We start from the raw sequence: 23,488 nt of genomic DNA on the forward strand, positions 1-23,488 counted from the left end.
GTGCCTGCATGCCGCTGACAGCAGGTGAGAAGAATGTTTTCATGTGTGTGTGTGTGTGTGTGGTGTGTGTGTTTCTGTTGCTGGCTGAGGCTGCACAGAGTGTGTGTGTGTGTTAGCTCAGGCTGCACAGGGTGGGGGGGGGTGTTAGCTGAGGCTGCACAGGGTGGGGGGGGGTGTGTTAGCTGAGGCTGCACAGGGTGGGGGGGGGGGGGTGTGCGTTAGCTGAGGCTGCACAGGGTGGGGGGGTCTGTGTTAGCTAAGGCTGCACAGGGTGGGGGGGTGTGTGTTAGCTGAGGCTGCACAGGGTGGGGGTGTGTGTGTGTTAGCTGAGGCTGCACAGGGTGGGGGGGGGTTAGCTGAGGCTGCACAGGGTGGGGGGGTGTGTTAGCTGAGGCTGCACAGGGTAGGGGTGTGTGTGTTAGCTGAGGCTGCACAGGGTGGGGGGGTGTGTGTTAGCTGAGGCTGCACAGGGTGGGGGGGGTGTGTGTTAGCTGAGGCTGCACAGAATGGGGGGGTTAGCTGAGGCTGCACAGGGTGGGGGTGTGTGTGTTAGCTGAGGCTGCACAGGGTGGGGTGTGTGTGTTAGCTGAGGCTGCACAGGGTGGGGGGGTTAGCTGAGGCTGCACAGGGTGGGGGGTGTGTGTGTGTGTGTCTGTGTGTGTGTGAGCTGAGGCTGCACAGGGGGTGTGTGTGTGTGTGTGTGTGTGTTAGCTGAGGCTGCACAGGGTGGGGGTGTGTTTGTGTGTGTGTGTGTGTGTGTGTGTGTGGGGGGGGGGGGGGGACAAGGATGCACACATTTTTACAGAATGGGAAACAAGATGGGGCACATTACTACAAGATGTTGGCCAAAATTACTATGCAGTGGTTATTGTAAAACTGTATTACTTACAAAAAGGGGAAAAAATGTAAAAAATAAGTGTGTATGTATGTAGAGATATATTATACATATATATATATACATACATACACACACCACATTTGTTATAATGGACAAATGAAAAATGTTCAAAAAAAGGGATTCAAGGGTGTATAGAAAGAAAAAAATGGTACCATTACCAATGTCACTTTGTCCTGAAAGGAATGCGGCCCCTCAAATTATTTTTTTCATGTGTGCGGCCCATACACCCAGCGGAGTTTGAGACCCCTGCCCTACACAGTACACACAGACATAAGAGATTCCTGCTCTCCTATCTCTATGCAGCACATATGCAGAAGTAGTAACAGCAGGAAGGACAAAATACAGTCATACTGAGCAGGGTAGCTGTGATTGCAGCATCAAAAAAAATAAAACACTTAAAAGAAATGAGCAGTCCGGGTCTGTGTCTCCAACTCTCCCTTTCACATTATTCCTTTTACACCCTCCTCCCCCATAGACTTCTATAGGCAGCTATTATACGTCACATCATTTCATTGACATCTGCAGTCGAGACACCCACTACACAAATTATTTGGCTGGTCGGGCCGCTGTAGTTTGAGGGTTTGTTTGAGAGTAATTTAATGCCCATGAAAACTTTCTATGTAACTGAACATGGAAACATGTTAACTAAGACTAATACCACCAGAATTTCCATCACCACCGAAGACTATGTGGTGCATTAGAACTGGACTGTACCCCTAGAAGTACAACCAGCTATCTGTTTGCTTTGGGATTAATATTTTTCTGCTCCATGCAGTTTCATGTGCTGGAAAAAGACTTCTCATTACAGGACATCTAGGCCAACTAATGCAAATCTGAGGGGACCAAGTGCCTCGGGCAGCTGCTATGTAGACTTTATATAAAAACAAGGCAATGCGGGGACGTATACTTACTGTAGTAATAGTGTTAAGGGCAGTATCGGCCCCAACACTGAAGTCTGATCCAGGTACATTGTTTGACACCGTGGCTGGGATGACAACAAGTGGTATACACAGCTCCTCATACTTGGAACGTCCTTCCATTAGCTCCAGGGAGCCAGTGAAAGCCTGCAGGAAACACGCTACATTACAAAGACATATGTGAACAGGTGCAGGCAGCTGCCAAATACAATATGGTTCCCACATCTGCTGGGAGGAATGTCTGCAAGATTTACTGCATCCAAGTAGTGGCTGGCGTCTCGAGAAATCTAGGTACAGAGACCATTTATACTAATGACAAACCTGGAGGTTTACTATAACAGGGTCATAATCAAAAATTAACATTTTTACTTCACCTTTTAGAATTTACTATCACTTATTATTATTATTATTAATTATTAATACTAAAAAGAGAATTTTGTTTACTTACCGTAAATTCTTTTTCTTGTAGTTCCGACATGGGAGACCCAGACCATGGGTGTATAGCTAGCGCCTCCGGAGGACACACAAAGTACTACACTCAAACGTGTAGCTCCTCCCTCCGGGCTATATACACTCCCTGGATGACAATCTACCCAGTTCAGTGCAAAAGCTGAAGGAGGACATCCACCCATAAGTAGAGATAGAGTAAAACTCGGCAAAACCAGAACTCTGTCTACTAACAACAGCCGGTGAAACACACGGAACAAAAAACTGCCAACAGGCAACAGGGAGGGTGCTGGGTCTCCCATGTCGGAACTACAAGAAAAAGAATTTACGGTAAGTAAAATTCTCTTTTTCTTTATCGTTCCTTATGGGAGACCCAGACCATGGGACGTTCCAAAGCAGTCCATGGGTGGGAAATAAACCAAACTGAGAAGTAGGCAAAACCTAACTTCACAAATGGGCGACAGCCGCCTGAAGGATGCGTCTGCCCAAGCTCGCATCTGCCGAAGCATGAGCATGCACTTGGTAGTGCTTCGAAAAAGTGTGCAGACTGGACCAAGTGGCAGCCTGACAAACCTGCTGAGCCGTAGCCTGGTGCCTGAAAGCCCAGGAGGCACCGACAGCTCTGGTCGAGTGCGCCTTAATCCCCGGCGGGGGAGGCACCTGAGAACACTGGTAGGCATCGGCAATAGCCGACCTAATCCAACGAGCTAGGGTCGGTTTAGAAGCAGAGAGACCCTTGCGCTGACCCGTGGTTAGCACAAAAAGTGAGGTGCACCGCCGAAAAACGGCGGTGCGTGACACATAGATTCGGAGTGCCCGCACCAAATCCAAGGTGTGCAACGCCTTCTCAAAGCGATGCACAGGGGCCGGACAAAGAGAGGGCAATGAAATGTCCTGGTTAAGGTGGAAAGAAGACACCACCTTAGGGAGAAAGTCCGGAGTCGGACGAAGAACCACCTTGTCTTGGTGAAACACCAAAAAGGGGGATTCCGAAGAGAGCGCAGCCAAATCAGAAACTCTCCTGAGAGAAGTTATGGCTACTAGAAAAACAACTTTCTGTGAAAGTCTAGACAAAGGAACCTCCCTGAGAGGCTCAAAAGGGGGTTTCTGTAAGGCCGTGAGGACCAGATTAAGGTCCCAGGGATCCAAGGGCCGCCGGTAAGGAGGAATGATGTGAGATGCGCCCTGCATGAAGGTGCGCACCTGAGCCAGTCGGGCGATACGCCGCTGGAACAATACCGACAAAGCCGACACCTGTCCCATGAGGGAATTGAGGGACAGACCTACCTGTAGACCTGACTGTAGAAAAGACAGGATGGTCGGCAAGGAGAACGGCCAAGGAGCATGGTCGGAAGAGCGACACCAGGACAGGAAAATCCTCCAAGTCCTGTGGTAAATCTTGGCCGAGGAAGACTTCCGAGCCTGAGTCATGGTGGAGATGACCTCAGAGGGAATGCCTGAAGCCGTCAGGATCCAGGACTCAAGAGCCACGCCGTCAATCTGAGAGCCGCAGAATTCTGGCGGAAGAACGGACCTTGAGAGAGAAGGTCTGGGCGGTCCGGGAGATGCCACGGCACCTCTACGGACAGGCGGAGCAGGTCTGGATACCAAGCTCGCCTGGGCCAGTCCGGAGCAATGAGTATGACTCGACGGCCCTCCGTTCTGATCTTGCGCAGAACCCTGGGCAAGAGCGCTAGAGGGGGAAACACATAGGCCAGACGGAACTGAGACCAATCTTGAACCAGTGCGTCTGCTGCGAAGGCTTGAGGATCGTGGGAGCGAGCCACGTAAACCGGAACCTTGTTGTTGTGCCGGGATGCCATTAGATCCACTTCCGGAGTGCCCCACTTGCGGCAGATCGATCTGAACACTGACGGATGCAGGGCCCACTCGCCGCTGTCCACGGTTTGACGGCTGAGGTAATCGGCCTCCCAGTTTTCCACGCCTGGGATGTGGACTGCAGATATGGTGGACTTGAAGTCCTCCGTCCACTGGAGGATTCGTTGAACCTCCAACATCGCCAGACGGCTGTGAGTCCCGCCCTGGTGATTGATGTAGGCAACCGCTGTCGCGTTGTCCGACTGAACCCGAATGTGCTTGCCCGCCAACAGGTGGTGAAAGTCTAGGAGAGCTAGAAACAGAGCTCTGATCTCCAGCACATTGATCGAGAGGGCTGATTCGGACGGAGTCCAAGTGCCCTGTGCTCGGTGATGGAGAAATACTGCTCCCCAACCGGAGAGGCTGGCATCCGTGGTGAGGATCACCCAGGACGGAGTCAGGAAGGAGCGTCCCTGTGACAGAGAGGGGCTGAAGCCACCACTGAAGGGAGCTCCTGGCCTGTGATGACAGAGCCACCAGCCTGTCCAAGGAAGAGATCCGCTTGTCCCAACAGCGGAGAATGTCCAGCTGCAAGGGACGCAGATGGAACTGGGCAAAGGGAACCGCTTCCATTGACGCCACCATCTGACCCAGCACCTGCATGAGGTGTCTGATGGAATGACGGCGGTGCCGCAGCAGAGAGCGCACCGCCAGACGAAGGGACTACTGTTTGACTAAGGGCAACTTGACAAGTGCCGGCAGAGTCTCGAATTGCATCCCTAGGTACATAAGTACCTGGGTCGGGGTCAGAGTGGACTTGGGCAGGTTGACAAGCCATCCGAACTGAACTAGCGTGGCGACAGTGAGAGAGACACTCCGCTGGCAGTCTACACTGGATGAGGCCTTGACTAGAAGGTCGTCCAGGTAAGGAATCACTGCCAACCCCTGGAGGTGCAGGACCGCAACCACTGCTGCCATGACCTTGGTGAACACTCGAGGGGCCGTGGCTAAGCCAAAGGGAAGAGCCACGAATTGGAAATGTTCCTCTTCGATTGCAAAGCGTAGCCAACGCTGGTGTGAGACCGCAATAGGCACATGCAGATAGGCATCTCTGATGTCGATGGATGCCAGAAAATCTCCTTGGGTCATTGAGGCAATGACCGATCTCAGAGATTCCATGCGAAAGTGCCGCACCTGAACATGCTTGTTGAGAAGCTTGAGATCCAGGATGGGCCGGAAGGAACCGTCCTTCTTGGGGACTAGAAAGAGGTTTGAGTAGAAACCGCTGAACCGTTCCCGGGCGGGAACCGGAACAATTACCCCGTTGGCCTGCAGGGATGCCACGGCCTGAGAGAAGGCGGCGGCTTTGGAGCAGGGGGGTGTGGACAGAAAAAATCTGTTTGGCGGGCTGGAAGAAAATTCTATCCTGTAGCCGTGGGAGATGATATCCCGCACCCACTGATCGGCGACGTGTTGGAACCACACGTCTCCAAAGTGGGAGAGCCTGCCACCGACCAAGGACGTTGCTGGCGCAGCCAGATAGTCAAGAGGAGGCTGCCTTAGTGGCAGCGGCTCCTCCGGTCTTTTGAGGACGCGGCTTTGCGCGCCAGTTTGATTTACGATCCTTGGTTGCGGTAGTGGACGCGGTCGAGGGCTTAGAGGATGACCAGTTAGAGGAACGAAAGGAACGAAACCTCGATTGGATCCTGCCCTGGACAGGTTTCCTGGCTTTAGCTTGAGGCAAGGAAGTACTCTTCCCGCCAGTAGCTTCCTTAATTATGTCATCCAGCTGTTCCCCAAACAGCCGGGACCCAGCAAAAGGGAGACTCGCAAGGTACTTCTTAGAGGAAGCGTCTGCTTTCCACTCTCGAAGCCACAAGATCCTGCGGATCGTGAGGGAGTTAGCGGAGGCCACCGCCGTGCGGTGAGAAGCCTCCAGGATGGCAGACATGGCGTAGGATGCAAAAGCCGAAGCTTGAGAAGTTAAGGCATCCCTCTCAGGAATAGAGTCCCTGGTAAGGGAATGTATCTCCTCCAGAGAGGCAGAGACTGCCTTGAGAGCCCACACTGCCGCAAAAGACGGGGAGAACGAGGCTCCTGCCGCCTCATATACAGACCTGGCCAAAAGGTCAACCTGGCGGTCAGTGGGATCCTTAAGAGAAGTGCCATCAGCCACAGCTACGACTGTGCGGGCTGAGATTCTGGACACCGGAGGGTCTACCTTTGGGGACTGGGCCCATTCCTTAACCACCTCAGGTGGAAAAGGAAACCGGTCATCTGAACTACGCTTCGGAAAACGTTTGTCAGGACAGGCCCTGGGTTTGGTAACAGTGGTCTGAAAGCTGGAGTGGTTAAAAAACATACTCCTAGCTTTCTTAGGTGAGGTAAACTGGTGCATCTCTACCAGAGAGGCTTGTTCCTCTGACTCTGGTGGGTTGAGGTTCAGTACGGAGTTAATGGACGCAATCAAGTCACTAACATCCGCATCACCCTCAGACAAGTCAATGGGGTACATAGAGGTAGCGTCTGAGCCCACAGTAAACGAATCCTCCTCGCCCTGTACCTCGGCACGTGAATCAGAGCCGTGGGAAGAGGAAGGAGAAGGGTCCCTGCGTCTCCGTTTAGGGGGACGGGGTCCTAGGACATGCTCTGAGAGCTCTGCAGAGCTAGGAGCAGCAGAAGCACCCTGAGAAGGGGGCTGATGCATGGTCAGCAGTGTCCGGGACAGCTGCCCCATGGAGTCGGCAAAAGACTGGGAAATAGCTTGTGAAAAGGATGCTACCCAAGCCGGGGGTTCAGCCACCGGGGCCGAAGCAGCCGGAGGAACCCCTGAGGAGACTCCAGGCTGAGACACAACCATATTAGCACAGGCATCACAATGTGGGTATGTGCTTGGCTCTTGCAGAATGAGCTTACATGCAGTGCATATAGCGTACATGTTTGCAGCCTTGCTCCGGGTGACAGACATGCTGCTGAGGTGGAAGTTCTGCAGCAAGCAAACACTCCTGTAGAATGTCCTGAGAGTGTAATAAAAAGCCCACAACCAGAGGTTGTGGCTTACCAGACCGCTCTCTGTGTGCCCTCCGGATTCCACAGCTCAAAGCCCAAGTGAAGCGTCAGCCCTCCTAAACAGCAGCAGCTGCAGCATCCAGCGCCGTCCAGTGTAAGAACGCTGAGAAAATGGCGCTAGAAGGAGGAGGGGGGCGGGTATTAGGCCAAGAGCGGGAAAACGGAGGGCCAGGGAGAGATGCAGAGAGAGATACAGGGGAGGGAACATCTCCCCAGAGAGGAGTGCCCTCCCCTCTGCTGGCCGAGCGGTGGGCGGCGCCTGTATGCATGACATGCAGAGAAGCCGAAACCGAAACTAGGCCCAAACTAAAGCCGGGGCCTAGATTTTAAAATGCGGCCGACGAGCAGGCACCTTCGGCGCGGTTCTCAGGGGAAACCCCCAGAACCGGCCGGAATTTACAGTAACGATAAAACACATACTGTCCCCCTAATAAAAGTACCCGGGACCCCTGAAAAAACGTCTCAATACTTAGCTTTTGAGATGCAGGGCCATGTCCCTGAGGGGGGGGGGGAACGCTCCTTCCAGCAGGAACCAGACAGGGCTGCGGATGGAGACCGGTCTCCTGCAAGCAGAGAGGACCGTGATGGCTCCCACTTCAAACCAGAGCCTCTCAGAGGATGTGAAGGAGCACGGCATGTGAAGGCTCCAGCCTTGTAAAGTCAACCTTAACAGCACCGCCGACTGAGTGGGGTGTGAAGGGACATGCCGGGAGTCCAGACTGGACCCGCTTTTCTTCTAAATCTTGAAAATCAAAAAATAAAAATGAAAAAATATCAGAGAATGCAAGTGTGTGTACCTCCTGAAACACAAAGCATTGAACTGGGTAGATTGTCATCCAGGGAGTGTATATAGCCCGGAGGGTGGAGCTACACGTTTGAGTGTAGTACTTTGTGTGTCCTCCGGAGGCGCTAGCTATACACCCATGGTCTGGGTCTCCCATGGAAGGAACGATAAAGAAATTAATACTTTATTCATTTTGGTAATAATAATAATAATAATAATAATAATAATAATAATAATAAAAAATCCCCATTTTATACTGTAGGTTAAAGTTTTTATTTCATGATGACAACCCATTACTGAAATAGAAAGATTTTTGTGTACTCACCGTAAAATCTCTTTCTCTGAGTCTTCATTGGGGGACACAGGACCATGGGTTATGCTGCTGTCACTAGGAGGCTGACACTAAGTAGACAGAAAAAGTTAGCTCCTCCCCAGCAGTATAACCCCTGAGCCGGAGGCGGGCTCAATCATTTTAGTGCACAAGCAGTAGGAGGAGAACCAAACAACCCTAGATAAGACAAGGAAAAAACTATAACCAATTAGTCGTGCGACCGATGGCCTGGGAATATGGCCACTGAGGCAACAGGCAGGTAAAATGTAACCAAAAAACACAAGCAGGGTGGGTGCTGTGTCCCCCAATGAAGACTCAGAGAAAGAGATTTTACGGTGAGTACACAAAAATCTTTCTTTCTCCATCGTTTCATTGGGGGACACAGGACCATGGGACGTCCAAAAGCAGTCCATGGGTGGGAAGAGAACCATCACCGGAGATCGGTAGGAAACCGCTTCCTCCTGTCGGGCTTGACCCAGACCTACAAACACCTACCTTGTTACAGGTGTGCTACTGCCGCCCGCAAAGATAACGGCAAGACTGGCCTCTGCCAAAGCTTGGGTGTGAACCTGATAGGAACTAGTAAAGGTCTGCCGACTAGACCAGGTGGTGGCCCGGCAGACATTTGACATTGCTTTGGGATTAATATTTTTCTGCTCCATGCAGTTTCATGTGCTGGAAAAAGACTTCTCATTACAGGACATCTAGGCCAACTAATGCAAATCTGAGGGGACCAAGTGCGTCAACGTCTGAAGTCCAATCATCCAAGAGACTCCCCTTGGACGGTAGAATGCGGCGGAGGTCCGTCTTCCATGCAATAGGCTTCACATATGACGGAAAGGATCCATGTGGAAATCTTGGCCCTGGGCGCCGGCATGCGCCTCCTGGGACCGGGTGAAAGGATGAACTGTCCTGAAAGGATGAACTGACTGTCGGTGTAAACCGAAAAGTGCGGTCCTGAAAACATAAACTACTGAGGGCTCGTACCAGCTCAGGAACGAACTAGGCCCTTTTCAGGCTGAGAGAAGGTACTAGGACCGACCCGAAAACCCAATCTCCTTATCTGGAAGGAAGGCGGGCTGCCTTGGACCGAAAGGAGGGTAATGGCCGGAGCACCCCCCTTGCCCTGCTGGAGGACCCCGAAAAAAAGGGGGGGGGAAGGCAACAAGAGAGGGCTGGCCGCCCTGATGCCCTTTGAAAAAAGAGACGGCCACGAGGAGCCCACCTATCCAAACAGGTGGGAGTAGGAAGCACTCGAAAAGGTCCAAACCGGGAGCCTTGAAGTGAACCCATCGCTAGATTAAGGTCCCACATTTCTAGTGGACGGTGATACCGCCGAGCCAGATGGACGCTTCTCTGCGTGAAACACCTTGTTCGTGGGACGAGAAGTGATAAGTCTCTGAAACCGAAATGACCGCGTCGACACCTGGCCCTTAGAGGGACGCGCTAGAAAACCGCATCCAGATCTGACTGCCAGCCTGGCAGCAGTGCAGGAAGGGAGAGAGAGAGAAGAGAAGATGTGCTCCTCACACCCCGGAGGAACTCTACACGTGTGATAATAAATCTTCGAGGGAACCGGCTTCCCGGTCTCCAACATTGTCTGCATCCTTCTTGCCAACCGGCCTGTGCGAGCTAGTACCCGGTATCCGCTATTAAGGCCGTCAAACTTAGGACTTCTGAGTCCTGGTGGAAGAGAGGGCCACGACACGGAAGAACTGGACGGTCTGGAAGGCGCCACAGGGCATCTGCGAGGGGTTGAGTGAGTTCTGTGAACTATGTTCGCCTGGGCCACTCTATAGCCACCTTCTGGCTTGGTCCATCTTGAGAACGCTCGAGATCATGGGAAGCCGTGGGAAGATGCCCGAGAGATTGAACTGGCCTCACGGCCGGGCGAGGGCGTCGTCACCTAGTGCAGAGAAGGGGGCACCCTAGATGCGCCGTTGACTAGAAAGCTGGATCGGGGGGCCAATAGGACCACGACTGGAGGTCTTCCTTCGTCGTAGATCTGGCTGGTGACTTCCCTGTTGAGGAGCCATTTGCCTAGGCGAGGCCCTTCCTGCTGAGAAAAAAAACGGCCGTCCAAACGTCCACGGTAGGGATGTGTACTGCCGAGATTAGAGAGCGACGAGATCCGGCCCAGAGCAAGATCTTCTTGACCTCTTCCTTTGTCATGACACTTCCTGCGCCTCCCTGGTGGATGATGCACGCCACCGCTGTGGCATGGTCCGACTGGAACCTGACCGGGCAACCTCGCCCCAGTGAAGAATCGTAACCGGATGGATCTGAGTTCCGGAATGTTGAAGGGGAGACAACACTCAAGGGGTGTCCCTCGGGACCGTGCTGTGGAATGGTGGAATAGCCTACCCTAGCATAGGAGACTGGTAACGGTTGATACTATTCTCCAGAGGAGACGGAGAGGGGATCTTCCCAGGGGACGGTTACGAAGGCTGGTCCACTAGGAAGGGATTGGCGGGTCCCCAGGGCAAACGGAAGCTATTTATCGCCGTTCTTCAGTGGGGTCCCCTGGAAGGGCAAGGATGAAAACTGGTAAGTGTACCGCCGCTATCACCTCCACCAACAGCCGAGGACTCGCCTACCGAACCCGACTTGGTGCGGGGAAGAAAACTAATCCTGCGTGAAGAGTAACTTCCCTTGGGCGGTCTCGAATAACGTGCCCAAAGGGATGCTCTACCGGGCCGGGGTCTGAAAGGACTCCAACCGGTAGATCAGCTATCCTAGTAGCGAAAAAGTGACGATGACGGTCTACATCCCAAGACGACGATCCTTGAAGGAAGAAGTCTGGACCACCAGGTCGTTTATGCGCGGAGTGACCGTAGCGGCCCTGTAGAGTAGGGTGTGCAGGGACAGACGCCCTGATCCCCGCAAGCGCTCTTAAACAACTGGAATTGGCCGCTGCAATGCAAGGCGGAGGGACTGTTTGAGAGATAGAGGCGCCCTGACGGTTGCGGCTCGAACGGACTGGAACCGAGCGGTGAGGCGACGATCCTGAGCGTCTGGGCCGATGCTGGGAAGAGATGTGCTCTTCCCTCACGTAGCCTAGGGGAGAGATATACGCTTCCCTCACGTAGCCTAGGGGATCCACTGGACTAACCTATCTCCGAAGGGACGGTCACCTAAGGGCGGAAGGAAAGTCAGCGACTCTTTAGATGTCGCCCCCGCGTTCCAGATCCTGAGTCAGAGGCCTCGACGGGTGGTCACACTGCTGCTATAGGCTCAGGCCGTGCAGCTGGTAAACGCCAGGGCTGTGATGAGAAGGTACTTACCGAAGATGTCAACCAGTTCTGAATCGGCAGAGATGGAATGTAGTCCGCTGCGTAGGGTGTCCGTGGAGTCCCTGAGAGACGTCACGTTAGGGATGATAAGCCAGGTGGAACCCTGGCGGGTCGATCACAGGGGGGCATGCCCCTACTCTCCGGAGCCCTTTGGAGAAGGGATAATGACAATAACAAGACTTACCGCTGGTAAACGTCCTGTCTGGTTGTTGTCTGTTATGAAGCAGTAACTCTGCGAACTACTGGATGTCCACTGAAAACATCATGGGTCCGCCAGAAAAGTCTTAAAGGAGACCTGTGTGCTCAGAGAGGAGAAGAGGACTATCCGTGCTCTTAAGGTCTGACTCACCGATTTTTTCCTAGGCTATTCGGCATGCGCCGAACCTCGGCGCCTGCTCGGAATCCAGCAGAGGTGGTACGTCTGGGTCATCACCAGAGAGGTCGGAAGGCTTCTGGTCAAGCGGGAGCTTTGGACCTGGGAATGAAGGAAAAACCAGGGGGAGGCGCCGAAGGCGAGACCTGGCGGGTCCGCTTCGAGCAGCGGATGAGGTCCCTGGTACGGGACTCACCTTCCCCGGTGCGTGCACGGAGAGAAAGGGCTGTCCGTACCTTTAAGGCTTGACTCACCATCCTTACCAGGCTATTAGTCATGCGCCAAACATCCGGGTTCTCCTGCTCGAAGTCCAGCAGAGGTGGAACGCCTGGGCCATCCTCGAAAGGTCGAAAGGCTACCAGAGGAGAGGCAGTCTGGACCTGGGGATTAAGGTGAAACCTGGGGGCGCAGAAGACGGGACCTGGCGGGTCCGCCTTGGGCAGAGGAAAAGGTCCCTGGTACGGGACTCATCTCCCCGGGGGGATTGCGCCAGTCTTTTTGGATGGTACGACAGAGCGTCGGCCGGGGACGCAGCGCATGCGCACCAACCCGAGGGACGTCAGCGAGGGGAGTAGGGCCTGAGACCGGGCGCTAACCAGGCGGCAGGGGCGGGATACAGGGGCGTGCAGTGCCAGGGGCTGCGGTAGCTGTAAACACTAATCTGACATCATTTGGGGTAATTCACAACTGAGGGAACAGCCATATACTAACTGTATCTCTGATGCAAACCAAGACCCCGATAAGTGCTCGTAAGAGTTAACATATATATATCTACATTTACATATTGTAATAACTCAGCCCATGATAAAAGAAAAAAACAAAAACAACCACTATCGTTTAATGAACGTGGCTAATTTTGGTCTATTTTTCCACGATATGAGGGTTGCTGCAGCCTCAGCAATCCGCAGACCAGGGGATTGCTATAATCCCTCTTTTTTTTTAAAATGGATGCTGAGGAGGCTGGAGGCGGGCCGAGGAGAGCGGGAAAAATCCTCAACCGCCCCTCCTGTGATGCCTGGGGCTGGGAGGAGGGCGGAGACGGAGCGGCCGGCGGGTCCAATAGTGCTGCGGCAGGAGGCGGGCCTGGGACGCCGGGGACCGGGCCGAAGCCGGGGCCTAAATTTTGAGGCTGCCGGTGCAGGGGAAGATACAGACCGGCGGTCCTGCCAGCGAACGGCGGCGGCGCAGCAGCGATGACGGGGGCGCCGGCAGGGAGCTCTGCGTGCACGCCGGTGCACTCTGTCGCCCGATGCGGCCGGGGCGCCCGGTGACTAGGCCTAGACCGGGGACTAAATTTCGCAGCCGCCCGAGGAGGAGAAGGTAGGAGAGGGTGTCCTACCTGATCAGCGGCGTCGCCCCTGTCCAGTGTGCAGGCGAGGAGCTCTGCACCTGTGCCTGTGTGCCCCACACCCTGGAGGAGTGGCTGCGGCACCAGGGAGAAGAATGAGGAAGGCAGGGAGGTGGACTACCTGTAAATGTAGCAGCGCTGCGGGCCCCAGCATACATCCAGACGCGCTGCGGAGGTCCAGTCCCTATTGCCGAGCCCCTTACACCCTTTGGGGTGATACCGCAGGGTGAAAAGGGGGTGCCCAGGAAGGTTCTGCCCCGCGTGCCGACCCGGGAGTGGTACCACGGAAATTGGTCGGGGGAGAGGGCCAGATGTCTCAAGCCTCTGCGACCCAGGGGAGTGGTACCCACATGGGCTGCGAAAGGATGAGCGAAGAAGAATAACGATACCTGTAGAAACAGAAGTACAACAGGGATGAGAGCGACGAGCGTCGCCGAGAAAAAATGAAAAAAATACGCAAAAAATCAAGTGGCTGAAGGGGGCCCAGCCGGCCCACATCAGCCTCCTACGACACTAAGCAAAAAACTGATTGAGTCCGCCTCCGGCTCAGGGTGTATACTGCTGGGGAGGAGCGAACTTTTTCTGTCTACTTAGTGTCAGCCTCCTAGTAACAGCAGCATAACCCATGGTCCTGTGTCCCCCAATGAAACGATGGAGAAAAAGAAAATACAGCTTGCTCAACAATAAGCTGCGATATTCGGAAAAGGTTGCAAGTAGCAATATATTTCCCCTTCACTGATCATTGCAAGAAATTAATGTTACATAGAAGCCAAAGATACTAGAGATGAGCAAATCAATTTGCTAGACTCTGGTCCAGCAGGCAGATCATTAATTTGTGGCTAATGGATGGAAGCCCTGGAAATCATCCCCTACCTGCCAGGATCACCGGCTCCTTTTTTGATTAGCCAGCCTGGAGCAACATCAGTCCAGCTAATCAATAGAGGAGCCGCGGGTGCCGGATGGTAGGAGGAGGTTTTGCAGGGCTCTTCTGCCACAGTCATAGAATACTGACCTGGGTCTTGCGGATATAGTAAGATTCCCCAGTATAAAAATAAAAAGTACCTCAAAACCTCCAATAATGATTAGTCCATGTATGTTGAAGTTACTTATATTGCAACTAATTTCTTCAAGATACTTTTTAGGCAGCACCCTATGAAACAAGCAGAAAGAAGTAATGACAATGCTTAGATAATAATCACATGCAGACATGGACCCAACTACATTGAAATCCCGCTCCATTATCACATCACTGCCTGGCAGATAAAAAAATGATAATCTGCAGAACTGTGGCCACTCTTTTGTATGTACTCCACCAACACACTGGATAATCAGAATATGCAAATAAATTCCACTGTAAAGTCAGCTATACATTATTATTACGTATGATGAACTTCTGTTGGGAGTCAGAAGGTCCGGCTTCATAAGACTGTAATCACCCAGTCTTGGGTTCTGTTCACAGTTCTGTTCAGACGTTCCATTTCACAAACAGGCAAAAATAAACGGCCTAAATTGAATCAAGACCTGGACCATAGTCTGTAGTTGATCGATGGGAGACCTGAGAACCAGCTATTTACCTGCCAGCATCTACAGCTTCTCTTTTGTTTAGTTGGACTGTGTGATGTCATCGTTGAGGTGTAAAAGACATGTGACGTCACACCGGGCCAGCCACTTTAAAGAACCACCAACTATGCTGGAAGATAAGAGGTGGTTCTCAAGGCTCCCATTGAGCAACTACAGTTTACCGACATGGCTGATGGACATGGACATTCGTTTCGATTTGCATCAACTCTAACAAATGAAATTAATGTCCAAAAAGCATCCATTACAGAACAGATCCAAACGTGAACAGTGGTTTCTCATATTAGAGGATCAGTCTGTGTTGCTTTATGTGTCTGTGTCATGATTTATGACTGTGTCAGCCGTGGCTGAGCCATGAATGGTTTTCCAGCTCAGGGTTACAGGTTATGTGAGGGGTTAATCCCATCCTGCCTCGTTCCGGATATCAGGACGCTATATCCTGGCGCTGTGCCTCCGGTGCAGTGCCAGTGATAGTTAATGCTCTGTGGCGTGTGTTACTGGATCCCGTGAGTTACCTGATCTGTTCTGCCTCCCTGCTACCTTGTTTTGCACGTACACTCCTCCATTCGTCTGTCCGTTCCAGTCCCTGACTACCCGCTCCTGTCTTATGTTCACCCATCCCTGTCTGCCTGATCCCAGTCCCGACCTGTGTATCCTCCACCCCTGTACGTTACTTGGACTTCCTGGCATTTGACCTGTATCCTCGTTCCTGACTTTGGCTTTGTCTCTCCCCTCTGTTGCATACGTGACTTTCTGGCTTTTGACCCTCGGCTATCACATGACCACGATTTGATTTTCCCTGTACCATTGAAGAGACCTCCTGCTGCTAATCTGGCTTACTGACTACTCTACTGCCCTCTTGTGGTTTGCCTGCTTACTGCACTCTGAAGCTGCACTGCTTGTAGCTTCATTGTCTCTCTCAGTACAGTGTGACATCTGTATTTAGATCGGAAAAAAAATATTCTGCTTCATGTACTTTTTCTTCTGTTCTAAAAGTGGACACAAAACTTAACTCAGATGGACCCCAAATGAAACAATGGGGTCGCTCTGCTTCTGTTGTGTCAGTGATGTCAAGGATCCTTTTGGAAATTAATTCCGTTTGTCTGTTCCTAAAATGGGATAGACAATTCGAATTTGCAAACAGAAATGTGAGCATAGCCTTACCATTGGCAGAAACCCTGAAAATCTCACCATCTTCCTAAATTCTCAAATAATTGTGGGATTCAAGACCCCCTAACACTGACAGGAAACTTTGTATACAATGAAGAACAAAAAAAGCTACCTTTTAGTTCCAAGTCGTGAACCACCTTGTCCTGTCCATCCGCCAACACCTCCCCATCCAATTTCTTCAATCTAGTTGAATAAAAATGAAGATAATGTTATGTTTTGTAACACATTTTGGGGAGCAAATTTTAACGATCGACTAGTGTTTATTTCTGGGGAAAAGAAGGGAATTTTGTTACTTACCGTAAATTCCTTTTCTTCTAGCTCCAATTGGGAGACCCAGACGATTGGGTGTATAGCTACTGCCTCCGGAGGCCACACAAAGCATTACACTAAAAAGTGTAAGGCCCCTCCCCTTCTGGCTATACACCCCCCGTGGGATCACGGGCTGCTCAGTTTTAGTGCTAAAGCAAGAAGGAGGAAAGCCAATAACTGGTTTAAACAAATTCAATCCGAAGTAACATCGGAGAACTGAAACCGTTTAACATGAACAACATGTGTACCCGAAAAAAACAAAAATCCCGAAGGAAACAGGGCGGGTGCTGGGTCTCCCAATTGGAGCTAGAAGAAAAGGAATTTACGGTAAGTAACAAAATTCCCTTCTTCTTCGGCGCTCCATTGGGAGACCCAGACGATTGGGACGTCCAAAAGCAGTCCCTGGGTGGGTAAATTAATACCTCAAGTTAGAGCTGCAAAACAGCCCTCCCCTACGAGGAGGCAACCGCCGCCTGCAGGACTCTTCTACCTAGGCTGGCGTCCGCCGAAGCGTAGGTATGCACCTGATAATGTTTGGTGAAAGTGTGCAGACTCGACCAGGTAGCTGCCTGGCACACCTGTTGAGCCGTAGCCTGGTGTCGTAATGCCCAGGACGCACCCACGGCTCTGGTAGAATGGGCCTTCAGCCCTGATGGAACCGGAAGCCCAGCAGAACGGTAGGCTTCAAGAATTGGTTCCTTGATCCATCGAGCCAGGGTGGATTTGGAAGCCTGCGATCCTTTGCGCTTACCAGCGACAAGGACAAAGAGTGCATCCGAGCGGCGCAGGGGCGCCGTGCGGGAAATGTAGATTCTGAGTGCTCTCACGAGATCCAACAAATGCAAATCCTTTTCATACCGATGAACTGGATGAGGACAAAAGGAAGGTAAGGAGATATCCTGATTGAGATGAAAAGAGGATACCACCTTAGGGAGAAACTCCTGAATCGGGCGCAGCACTACCTTGTCCTGGTGAAAAACTAGGAAGGGAGCTTTGGATGACAGCGCTGCCAGCTCGGATACCCTCCGAAGAGACGTGACCGCTACCAGAAAGGCCACTTTCTGTGAGAGTCGAGAAAGTGAAACATCCCTCAGAGGCTCGAAGGGCGGCTCCTGGAGAGCAACTAGTACCCTGTTCAGATCCCATGGATCTAACGGCCGTTTGTACGGAGGGACGATGTGACAAACCCCCTGCAGGAACGTGCGTACCTGAGGAAGTCGTGCTAGACGCTTTTGAAAAAATACCGATAGCGCTGAGACTTGCCCTTTAAGGGAGCCGAGCGATAAGCCTTTTTCCAAACCAGATTGCAGGAAGGAAAGAAAAGTAGGCAATGCAAATGGCCAGGGGGACACTCCCTGTACCGAGCACCAGGATAAGAAAATCTTCCACGTTCTGTGGTAGATCTTAGCAGACGTGGGCTTCCTAGCCTGTCTCATGGTGGCCACGACCCCTTGAGATAATCCTGAAGATGCTAGTATCCAGGACTCAATGGCCACACAGTCAGGTTCAGGGCCGTAGAATTCAGATGGAAAAAACGGCCCTTGTGACAGTAAGTCTGGCCGGTCTGGTAGCGCCCACGGTTGGCCGACCGTGAGATGCCACAGATCCGGATACCACGACCTCCTCGGCCAGTCTGGGGCGACGAGCAGGACGCGGCGGCAATCGGACCTGATCTTGCGTAGCACTCTGGGCAAGAGTGCCAGAGGGGGAAACACATAGGGCAGCTGGAACTGCGACCAATCTTGCACTAAGGCGTCTGCCGCCAGAGCTCTGTGATCGCGAGACCGTGCCATGAAAGTTGGGACCTTGTTGTTGTGCCGGGACGCCATTAGGTCGACGTCCGGCCTTCCCCAGCGGCGACAGATTTCCTGAAACACGTCCGGGTGAAGGGACCATTCCCCTGCGTCCATACCCTGGCGACTGAGGAAGTCCGCTTCCCAGTTTTCTACGCCGGGGATGTGAACTGCGGATATGGTGGAGGCCGTGGCTTCCACCCACATCAGAATCCGCCGGACTTCCTGGAAGGCTTGCCGACTGCGTGTCCCGCCTTGGTGGTTGATGTATGCCACCGCTGTGGAGTTGTCCGACTGAATTCGGATCTGCTTTCCTTCCAGCCACTGCTGGAAGGCTTGTAGGGCAAGATACACTGCCCTGATTTCCAGAACATTGATCTGAAGGGTGGACTCCTGCTGAGTCCACGTACCCTGAGCCCTGTGGTGGAGAAAAACTGCTCCCCACCCTGACAGACTCGCGTCTGTCGTGACCACCGCCCAGGATGGGGGTAGGAAGGACCTTCCTTGTGATAATGAGGTGGGAAGAAGCCACCATTGAAGAGAGTCCTTGGCCGTCTGGGAAAGGGAGACTTTCCTGTCTAAGGACGTCGACTTCCCGTCCCATTGGCGGAGAATGTCCCATTGAAGTGGGCGCAGATGAAACTGCGCAAACGGGACTGCCTCCATTGCTGCCACCATCTTCCCCAGGAAGTGCATGAGGCGTCTTAAGGGGTGCGACTGGCCTTGAAGGAGAGAGTGCACCCCTGTCTGTAGTGAACGCTGCTTGTCCATCGGAAGCTTCACTATCGCTGAGAGAGTATGAAACTCCATGCCAAGATATGTTAGTGATTGGGTCGGTGACAGATTTGACTTTGAAAAGTTGATGATCCACCCGAAAGTCTGGAGAGTCTCCAGCGCAACGTTCAGGCTGTGTTGGCATGCCTCTTGAGAGGGTGCCTTGACAAGTAGATCGTCCAAGTAAGGGATCACCGAGTGTCCCTGAGAGTGCAAGACTGCTACCACTGCTGCCATGACCTTGGTGAAAACCCGTGGGGCTGTCGCCAGACCAAATGGCAGGGCTACGAACTGAAGGTGTTCGTCTCCTATAACGAAGCGTAGAAAACGCTGGTGCTCTGGAGCAATCGGCACGTGGAGATAAGCATCTTTGATGTCTATTGATGCTAGGAAATCTCCTTGAGACATTGAGGCAATGACGGAGCGGAGAGATTCCATCCGGAACCGCCTGGTTTTCACGTGCTTGTTGAGCAGTTTTAGGTCCAGAACAGGACGGAAAGAGCCGTCCTTTTTTGGCACCACAAACAGATTGGAGTAAAAACCTTGACCTCGTTCCTGAAGAGGAACAGGGATCACCACTCCTTCTGCCCTTAGAGAGCACACCGCCTGCAGAAGAGCATCGGCTCGGTCGGGATGTGGGGAAGTTCTGAAGAACCGAGGCGGAGGACGAGAACTGAACTCTATCCGGTACCCGTGAGACAAAATGTCTGTTACCCACCGGTCTTTGACCTGTGGCAGCCAAATGCCGCAAAAACGGGAGAGCCTGCCACCGACCGAGGATGCGGAGAGAGGAGGCCGAAAGTCATGAGGCAGCCGGCTTGGAAGCGGTTCCTCCGGCTGCTTTCTTTGGGCGTGAGTGAGTCCGCCAGGAATCTGAGCTCCTCTGCTCCTTCTGAGTCCTTTTGGACGAGGAGAATTGGGCCCTGCCCGAACCTCGAAAGGACCGAAACCTCGACTGTCCCCTCCACTGTTGAGGTTTGCTTGATCTGGGCTGGGGTAAGGAAGAGTCCTTACCCTTGGACTGTTTAATGATTTCAGCCAATTGCTCACCAAACAGTCTGTCTTGAGATAATGGCAAACTGGTTAAGCATTTTTTGGAAGCAGAATCTGCTTTCCATTCCTTTAACCATAAGGCTCTGCGTAAAACCACAGAGTTGGCGGACGCCATTGACGTACGGCTGGTAGAGTCCAAGACCGCATTGATAGCGTAAGTCGCAAACGCAGACATTTGCGAGGTCAAGGACGCCACTTGCGGCACTGATGGACGTATGACAGAGTCCACCTGCGCCAGACCAGCTGAAATAGCTTGGAGTGCCCACACGGCTGCGAATGCTGGAGCAAACGACGCGCCGATAGCTTCATAGACAGATTTCAACCAAAGGTCCATCTGTCTGTCATTGGCATCTTTAAGTGAAGCCCCATCTTCCACTGCAACTATGGATCTAGCCGCAAGCCTGGAGATTGGGGGGTCCACCTTTGGACACTGGGTCCAGCGTTTGACCACGTCAGGGGGAAAGGGATAACGTGTATCCTTAAGACGTTTGGAGAAACGCTTATCTGGATAAGCATGGTGTTTCTGGACTGCTTCTCTGAAGTCAGCGTGGTCCAGAAAAGTACTCAATTTACGTTTGGGATACCTGAAATGGAATTTCTCCTGCTGTGCTGCTGCCTCCTCCGCTGGAGGAGAAATATCCAGCAGTCTATTGATGGCCGCTATAAGATCATTCACCATGGCGTCACCATCAGGGGTATCCAGGTTGAGAGCAGTCTCAGGATTAGACTCCTGATCACCTAGCTCTGTCTCATCATACAGAGAATCCTCTCGCTGAGACCCTGACCAGCGTGATGACGCCGAGGGTCTCTCCCAGCGAGCTCGCTTAGGCTGCCTGGGGCTGTCGTCCGAGTCAGAGCCTTCAGCCTGTGATGCCTGGGACCCCCTTGGAGCACGGATTAGTTCCAACTGAGGGGGACCGGGGAACATTGAATCAGCAGTGCCCATGGTCTGAGTGACCGGCCTGGACTGCAAAGTTTCTAGAATTTTTGTCATAGTCACAGACATCTTATCAGCAAAAACTGCAAACTCTGTCCCCGTCACCGGGGCAGGTTTCACAGGCGTCTCTGCCTGGGCCACTACTAGCATAGACTCCGGCTGACGAAGTGGCACAGGGACCGAACATTGCACACAATGGGGGTCAGTGGAACCTGCCGGTAGATCAGCCCCACATGCGGTACAGGCAGCATATAAAGCCTGTGCCTTGGCACCCTTGCTTTTTGCGGATGACATGCTGTTGTCTCCTCAGAGCAATATAGGGGTATAAGCCAAGAAGCGACCGTACAGTGCAATATATAGGTACAGACAAAAGTACACAAAACAACACTGTGGCACTAGTGGGGTCAGCACCTAGGTGCTGCTTACCGCCCGCTTAACAGCGGGTGTGTGGTCGCCAGAATCCCCTGTCTGGGTCTCCCAGGGCTATGTCCGTTCTCCAGCTCAGACTGCGTGCAGGAATGGCTGCCGGCGTCCTGTGAAGAGGGGCGGGCCGTGGGCGTGCTGCAGACAAAGAGCGGGAAACTGGCGTCCCACTGTGCCCAGTGAGAGGGCTGGAGTATGTAAATAAGACTCCAGCCCTCGGCGCTGACTATTGTACAGCGTCTCTCCCCTTCCCTGACTGACAGGGCTGGGGGCGGGAACGAAACGTAACTAGGCCGCAGAAGCCGGGGACTAGATTTATAAGCGCTGCCGTCGTAAAAGCACGGTCGGCGCGAAGTCCCCGGCGCACCACAAGTCTCAGCCGCGCCGCAGTCTCCGGGGGCGGCCGGCGCGGTAGTTCCCCACACATAAACTCACTCAGCTAAGCTGCAGTGAGTATAACCCAAGCGCGCAGCGCTACTGTCCCCGGCGCACTAGAACACCCAGCAACGCTGGAGTGTGTCTGTGCCTGTCTGTACGGGGACACAGAGTACCTGAATGTTGCAGGGCCTTGTCCCTGACGGTACCCAGCTCCGTATCCAGCAGGATCTCCGGGTCTGTGGATGGAGCCCGGCCTCAGAGCCTGGAGGCCGGTAAGATCCCACTTCACCAGAGCCCTCAGGGGGATGGGGAAGGAAAACAGCATGTGGGCTCCAGCCTCCGTACCCGCAATGGGTACCTCAACCTTAACAAACACCGCCAACAAGAGTGGGGTGAGAAGGGAGCATGCTGGGGGCCCTTTAGCATGGGCCCTCTTTTCTTCCATCCGATATAGTCAGCAGCTACTGCTGACTAAACAGTGGAGCTATGCGTGGATGTCTGACCTCCTTCGCACAAAGCTTGAAAACTGAGCAGCCCGTGATCCCACGGGGGGTGTATAGCCAGAAGGGGAGGGGCCTTACACTTTTTAGTGTAATGCTTTGTGTGGCCTCCGGAGGCAGTAGCTATACACCCAATCGTCTGGGTCTCCCAATGGAGCGCCGAAGAAAAATGTAGTTATAGAAATTATAGGGTCCCATAGGGCATCAGCAAATGTGCTAGTTCTAACCAGTGTCAGACTGGGGCCGCAGGGGTCCACCAGTAACACTGACTCTGGGGGCCACTGATCAACTACATAGAAATATTACATTCACAAACTGACCTATGCTTCTATATAATAATATACTGGGTAGTTTGTAAAATGAATGATGAGATGTTTCCCTTTTGTCTACATAGTGAAACAAGTGTATTGTGCCAACTACCGATTATGCTGGGGGGGGGGGTAGGAAGTGATGTACCACTACAAAGGGGCCCACCAGAGGATTCTCCTGCTCTCCTGTGGGCCAGTCCGAGCCGGCTTCTAGGAAAACTTTATAGGGAGTGTTTTTCACACATGAAGTCCAGATCCTACAGTAAAGCCCGTCTGTCTGCAGCCACCTCGAGGGGAAAATCACGGCATGTTGATTTATACTGGCAGCTGTAAATGTTCTTTGTAAAGTGCTCCCCCTAGAGGAGGCTGCAGGCAATCACCAACACTGTGTTGGAAAGATATAAAAGCAGTTTAGTGCCAAGCCGCCTTACAGATGTGTTGTTTACACAGGGCTAGTACCCCCCTGGATTAAAGGAAACATAAATAATATCTTATTTTTTAGCTGGTTTTACTTTGAGTTAGTTTTATTTTTTATCGATTTTTCTATAACTAGAATGATCTACATTGTGTCGCATTACTGCTGGGATTAATGAAATGTATCTGCACTTTGTATTAATAATGTAATTGGACTGTGAGGATAATAAACCGACAACATTAATAAGTTACCAGACTACTATGAGGTCAGAAATGCGTGGTGATCATGTGGATCTAGGTGATCACATTTTGTCAACTTGTTACATCACAATGAACGATCAATTGTTATGAAAGATAATGTTGGTCCAAGAAACGGTCAATCATGGCATTGCTGGAGCCTGAAACAGCGTGTACACAACGCTGAGGCAATACACGGCTGAGCGCTCCTGTGAGAGAGCGGTCAGTAGACCTCTGTGCCAGCAGCTCATCTCCAGGAGCACAAAGTGATCAGCCATTCTAAATCTGACATGCCCGATCGACATCTCCCCTAACAATCAGTTGTTCGGGGCCCCC

General features: G+C 52.4%; 1 protein-coding gene across 2 annotated transcripts in view; it reads right to left on the reverse strand.

Annotated features, from left to right (window-relative positions):
* Positions 1–23,488, reverse strand: part of PFKM (phosphofructokinase, muscle) — a 144,985-nt gene that overhangs the window by 17,846 nt on the left and 103,651 nt on the right. For both annotated transcript variants that reach the window (XM_075337144.1, XM_075337143.1), the window contains 3 exons: positions 16,139–16,209; positions 14,341–14,428; positions 1,810–1,962 (listed from right to left, as the gene is read on the reverse strand). In XM_075337144.1, coding sequence (XP_075193259.1) covers positions 1,810–1,962; positions 14,341–14,428; positions 16,139–16,209 — 312 coding nt within the window. The remainder of the gene's footprint in view (positions 1–1,809; positions 1,963–14,340; positions 14,429–16,138; positions 16,210–23,488) is intronic.

This window comes from Anomaloglossus baeobatrachus, chromosome 2 (genome assembly GCF_048569485.1).
Source record: "Anomaloglossus baeobatrachus isolate aAnoBae1 chromosome 2, aAnoBae1.hap1, whole genome shotgun sequence".
Classification (NCBI taxonomy): domain Eukaryota; kingdom Metazoa; phylum Chordata; class Amphibia; order Anura; family Aromobatidae; genus Anomaloglossus; species Anomaloglossus baeobatrachus.